Below are 6,000 nucleotides of genomic sequence, written 5' to 3'. Positions count from 1 at the left end.
TGTGCCCCGGAAGTTGTTCGTCGTGGTCTTCGTTTGACTGCGGTAAAGTTGGTTTCACGTTCGCATATTCGGAATTTTTTCTTCAATAATAAGTGCCAAAATGTGCAAATTCTCATTTCTGGCAAGCAAAATAAATACCTACAACTTTGTTTACGCCAGGAATATACATATTTAAGTTGTATACAACATTTTATTTAAAATGTACTATTGTGACCTAAGGCACCGTCTACAAATTACATTAATACGGTTACCACAGACGCAAGTGGCGGTAGTAAAGGCTCCAGAGCACTGCGCACTCTGGTTTTTTTTTTTCCAATAATTTCAATATCTTTTCAATGGTCCATCATAAGACCACCAAACAAGTTGTATTACACAAAGTGCATCCTAAATAACAATCTGCAACTTTTATATAGTTGTTATTTAGGATGCACTTTGTGTAATACAACTTGTAATACAACGGGCAGTCATGGTCTGATTGTAGGGAACTGGTCTTGTGACCGGAGGGTCATGGGTTCAATTCCCAGGCTTGAGGCCATGACTGAGGTGCCCTTGAGCAAGGCACCTAACCCCAACTGCTCTGGGCACGTGTGCACCACAGCCCCCTAGTAATCACTAGTGTGTGTGTGTGTGTTCTAACTGCACAGATGGGTAAAAAGTGGAGGACAAATTTCGATTGCGGTGAAAAAAAATCACAATTGACAAAATATGGCACATTTATGTGGGTATTTCTACCTTGCACCAATTTGTGGAGGTCAGTTTTTGTCTAATTATGTCAATAGCTTTTAAACGGTGCATCATAAGATCATAAAACAAATGGGTCGAGTTAAAAAATCAAAATCAAGTTCGGCTCCGAATCCGATTTTTAATTTAGCTATTTTTGTTTGGATCATCAAATAAAAAACTGAAAAATACAAACCTGGTTTGTTTTTTTGTTTGTTTGTTTGTTTGTTTGTTTTGTATTTAAAACGAAAAACAAAATAATTAATTGTTTTTTTGATTTTCCGATTTTGATTTTCAGTTGAATATCAAATGAACGAATGATACACGGATTAAGAATCATTTTTAAAGGTAAGCTATTTTAGATGTTTACATGTTATTTTCACTCTTACCAGAGTACGGCGCTCTTTACAACGGTACAGAACGGACGGAACGATTCATGTTTTGCATTCCTTCGCATTAATGTTGTTGGAACTATAAACAGCAACTTCAGCTATATTTTTTTGTGATACAGCATAGCACGACGTGTCATATATTTTCCCTTACAGCCCATCTATCATAGGAATTATGATAATCAAACAGCTATTCACAATTCTTGATATACGAAATCTGGAGCATTAAAAGTTTATATGACGGATATTTTCACTATGAATTTTTATATAGAATATTAGCAGTTAACTTATTTCTTCGACAATAATTCTCGGAATTTCCCCTTATTTTCTGGCTAATAGATTAAACGCTGGTGTTTGTACACAGCCTTTCGTCGCTTCTGTGGTCATAAGGATCTATGTTGGGTGACGTAGAGGTTGAATGCCGTTACGACTCCAGCGTAGGTTAACAGTTCAGGCCAATTTGTATGATAAAGCGTAAAGCTGTAGCAAAACTTTTACGGGGATACAAAAACTATTCATTATTTTTTCCCCGACCAAACCCTTTAAGATGTTCCTATCGAAAAGAGACCCTATGTTTGAATATAGGCTACTACGTACTGTATACTACATACGGCTGAAGAAACGTTGAAAAGCTTTAGAACAACTAGTTATATCTTTCATTTTGGAATAGAAGTATACGTTTATGCTCGTTGTGTCTCCGTATTGGCTCTGTATTGGCTGTCCCCACGTAATAACTTTGGCCTTTGCGCTGGTGTTACACTGAAATACGTTCCTCTAGTTTAATGTGTTATTCGCCGGTCGTCTCGCAGCCTGGAACTGTCTCGCTCTACAGAGTTAGGTTTATAAGTCAGGAGTAGCCTATATTTTTTATAAAACGTTTGGGTACTAAGGTTACTATACAAATATGCTTTTTACTATGCAAATATGCCTGTTGCTAGTTAGTGTATTTATGATTTGTTGACACAGGTTGTTTTATCAATAACGAGAGTCGGAAAACATCTTGCTGAGTTGTCTTCTATTCCGTTATAAAAATAGCACTGTTAAAACCTCATTGTTCCCTGTCTGCTGAAGGGATTATTGTGCTATCAGAAAGAATGTTGTCTTCTAAGGTTTTTGCAGGGTATTGTTCTTTCAAAAAATATTTTTTGTAACGAATATAGTTATATAATAGTAGAATCATTTTAGAATCATTTTATAAGTCTCTTCAGTAACATTCGTTTTACCTTAATGTAAATATTCACTGCAGATATTTGATGACATATTAATTGACCAGCTTTCTTTTGTAAATTCACAACAGATTCTGCAGGTAGAAGCGAGATGCGCTACTGTAGCACGCGTGGAGGGGTCCAGGGATGGGGGTTTCGGGAAGTGCTTTTCTCAGGCTACGCCCCAGACGGGGGCATGTTCATGCCGGAAACCATTCCCCATGTGTCCCCTGCCACTCTCCGCTCCTGGAGCTCTTTGTCCTACCAGCAGTTGGTGACTGAAGTGTGTTCTCTCTTCATCCCTGAGGATTTGATCCCCAAACATGATTTGGAAGGTAACGGAGTTGTTCTTTCTTTGTCAAGTTGTGACTCTATCCCTGGCTCAGTGCCTCTTATCTAAAATTTCCAGTTGTTGATATTTGATACCTTAAACTCTGTTCATGATACTTTCAACTCAAAACTGGAATTCAAAATGACACTCTTTATATCACTATTTTTTTTATCTCCTCTAATTCCAGCCCTCATATCAAGTGCCTTTTCCAAGTTCTCGGTGCCGGATGCAGTGAAGATGGTGAGACTAAAGGGCTCTTTGTCCATCCTGGAGCTGTTCCATGGAGAGACACTGGCTTTTAAAGATCTGGGCATGAAATGCGCTGCCCACTTCCTGGAGTATTTCCTACACAAGGAGGACAGGCGTGCCACCATCCTTGTAGGTAAGCGAATCCCGCAGTATCTCATATCTCAGTTAAAAGTCGAATCTTGTCCGTCTACATTTTTGCTCTCGCCCAGCTCACACCTGTAGCAGGTGTTAGGAATTCATCTTAATGACTTCGTTCAGAAGAGTGCCTTGAACACAGCCTAGTGGATCCTTAGTGCCAGGTTGAAAAATGCCACACTATCTTGTGAATTTGCAATCTACATGTTTTGGTCCTGTCTATGACTCTATTTGACTGAGATGCTACACTCTTTAGAAAGATGCACCACCTAACCAAACAAGCCAGACATCATTCCAACATAGATAGCAGGTTTACAATTTTTCAACAAAGACTGTCAAAACTTGGCTGATTTGTATCTAGAGTGTTTGAGTCTGGCTGGCTTTTTTAAAATGCTGCAGAACTGAATCTGTGTCTCTGCAACCTGCTCCACACAGCCACGTCTGGGGACACGGGAAGCTCAGCTATCAGCAGCGTGTCAGGCCTGAGCACAGTGGACTCGATTGTGGTCTTCCCCCGCGGCCGCATCACCACAGTGCAGGAGAGACAGATGACCACTCACTTGGAGGACAATGTCCATGTGTTTGCAGGCAAGTAGCAAAGATTCATCAGAGTAGACCGAACAAGAAATTCTTATTTCTGCTTAATAAGTGGAACCAAAATGCATTTACAGTACAAAGATTTGTTACATTTATTATATTAAACCTTAGCATTTTTCTTGTGATCTTAATTTCATGAAACCCATCCCCAACTACTGTACAATTAAAGCGAATGGAAGCTCAGATGACATTGATGTGGTCATGCGAAGGCTGTTTGTGGATCAGGACCTGGTGAAGCGCCATGGCCTTATGAGCCTGAACTCTGTGAACTGGTCACGGATTCTGGTACAGCTGGTCCACTTTCTGTATGCCTACCTTCAGTTGAGCAGAGTGCAAGAGACTGAAGGAGACCGATTGCCAGAGCTGGAGGTGGTTGTGCCCACAGGGGGAGCAGGCAATATAACAGGTACAGGTATTTAAATTGGGTTTGGTTGAGTTGCTTGGGTTTAATTGTTATTATTAAGGTGTAATGTAAAAACTATTGTTTTACATTTTGTGGTGTGTGTGTTTGTGTGTGTGTGTGTGGGGGGGGATTGCTGTAGCTGGATGCATTGTAAAACAGATGGGGGTTCCTCTACAACTCATTGCCATGGTGAATTCTAACGACATAATGCACCGCACAGTTCAGAGAGGAGACTTCTCCATGGCACACAGCGTCAAGCAAACTTTAGCTCCAGCCATTGATATCCAGGTGAGCTGAGCAGTGTGGTCAATGTAGCTTCAATATAACCTATCTGGTTTAGATAATCCTGGCATGCTAATAGTCTCACATCTGCTTAGGACCCTTATAACATGGAGCGTGTATTCTGGATGTTATTGGGGAAAGATGGAGCACTGGTGAAGGGGATGATGGAGCAGTTTCAGATGAGCCATAGACTCTCTCTGTCTGAGAGTCTCCACAAAAAGGTCTGCTCTGATATACAGTACCAAGCCTTTATATTCATAATTTTCTCAGTTAGGTGCTTTAGAAATCTCTGAGGAGATCATTGTTAAGGAATATAACCATGTTGCCCTCACTCTCTCTGTCTGTGCAGCTGTCTTCAGTGTTGTCTTCAGGCTCTGTCACCGATGAGGGTATAATTGAGACTATGGTGAAATGCTGGGAGGAAAATCAGTATCTGGTGTGCCCTCATACAGCTGTTGGTGTCTGGCATCACTACCACTCCCCTATCCGCCCTGGGGAAAACAGGTCTCACACACACACACACACACACACATGCTCTATCTGTTTGCCAGTGTCAATTTCTCATTAATGAATGCAAGCGTGACACACCAACTGCAAACAGAAAGTCACACTATGATGTGTCATGATGACTCTGTGACACTATTTACGTCCTGACCCATCTGCTTTAAACTCTCCCTGGGCCTCACCCAGGTGCTGCCTGGCAACTGCCTCCCCGGCCAAGTTTGTGGGGGCAGTTCTGAAGGCCGGCCTGCCCCTCGACCTCCCTGAAGTGCTGAGAGCCTTGGAGACAAAGGAGACGCGCTGTAAAGATCTGGAGCAGGGGGATGACTGGGAAGCTGTGCTGAGAGAGCTCCTGGAGGCTGTGCACTCCTCCAGGCAGCGTGGGGAGCCCTTCTACTCCTCCATCAAGGAGAACTGAACCTTAATGACCCACTGGGGTTCTGGGACCCATTAGGAACCCTGCAAACCTTTTACAATAAATTACATTTGTTGAACAGTGTTTCACATAAAACCACTGTTTTGTTTTCTTTGATTAATATTTTACAATTTCAAGTTTATTTTATCTGATTGTTTTTCCCCTTTCAGATTTTTTGTCTTCAGACTGCTATGCATCACCTTCTCTCAGCCTTTACTGTGTGTGGGTGTGTATGAGCACACACCCGGATTATCTCTATTGCTAAACCTTTATGGGGCTTGTGCTTCAGAGGATTTGACCTTCTGGACTCTTGTCAGGCAGGATCACTGAAACAGCAATCCTAGTGATCTTGTCTCTGTGCTACTAAGTGACACAGACACTCAAAGATCATTTGTCCATTCACTATAAATGGCTCTTCATCATAGCCAATGAGATAATTAGGACAAAGTAGAACCTTCTGATGTGAACTGCATTATGTTTATTAAATGTGTGCCATATTTTGTCAATTGTGATTTATTTCACCACAATCAAAATTTGTCCTCCGCTTTTAACCCATCTGTGCAGTTAGAACACACACACACACACACTAGTGATTACTAGGGGGCTGTGGATCGCCCAGAGCGGTGGGCAGCCCTAGCCCAGCACCCGGGGAGCAGTTGGGGTTAGGTGCCTTGCTCAAGGTCACCTCAGTCATGGCCTCAGGTCTGGGAATCAAACCCACGACCCTTCAGTCACAAGACCAGTTCCCTACCACCAGGCCATGACTGCCCCAC

General features: G+C 42.0%; 1 protein-coding gene across 4 annotated transcripts; it reads left to right on the top strand.

Moving 5' to 3' along the window:
* Nucleotides 1-1,036: 1,036 nt before the first annotated feature.
* thnsl2 (threonine synthase-like 2) lies at nt 1,037-5,311 on the top strand. 4 transcript variants are annotated; one of them, XM_077011970.1, is made up of 9 exons: nt 1,037-1,068; nt 2,407-2,649; nt 2,833-3,027; nt 3,465-3,617; nt 3,796-4,032; nt 4,169-4,317; nt 4,407-4,532; nt 4,661-4,815; nt 5,002-5,311. In XM_077011970.1, the coding sequence occupies exons 1-9, from the start codon at nt 1,038-1,040 to the stop codon at nt 5,228-5,230; spliced, it is 1,518 nt and encodes a 505-aa protein (XP_076868085.1). In that variant the 5' UTR covers nt 1,037; the 3' UTR covers nt 5,231-5,311. The 4 variants fall into 4 exon arrangements, with proteins under 4 accessions (XP_076868085.1, XP_076868086.1, XP_076868084.1 ...); XM_077011971.1 differs by lacking the exon at nt 1,037-1,068 and adding an exon at nt 1,466-1,546; XM_077011969.1 differs by lacking the exon at nt 1,037-1,068 and adding an exon at nt 1,570-1,943.
* The last annotated feature ends 689 nt before the right edge of the window (nt 5,312-6,000 follow it).

The sequence above is a fragment of the Brachyhypopomus gauderio genome, chromosome 7, assembly GCF_052324685.1.
Source record: "Brachyhypopomus gauderio isolate BG-103 chromosome 7, BGAUD_0.2, whole genome shotgun sequence".
Taxonomy (NCBI): Eukaryota; Metazoa; Chordata; class Actinopteri; order Gymnotiformes; family Hypopomidae; genus Brachyhypopomus; species Brachyhypopomus gauderio.
This window is presented reverse-complemented; position numbering and strand designations above follow the sequence as displayed.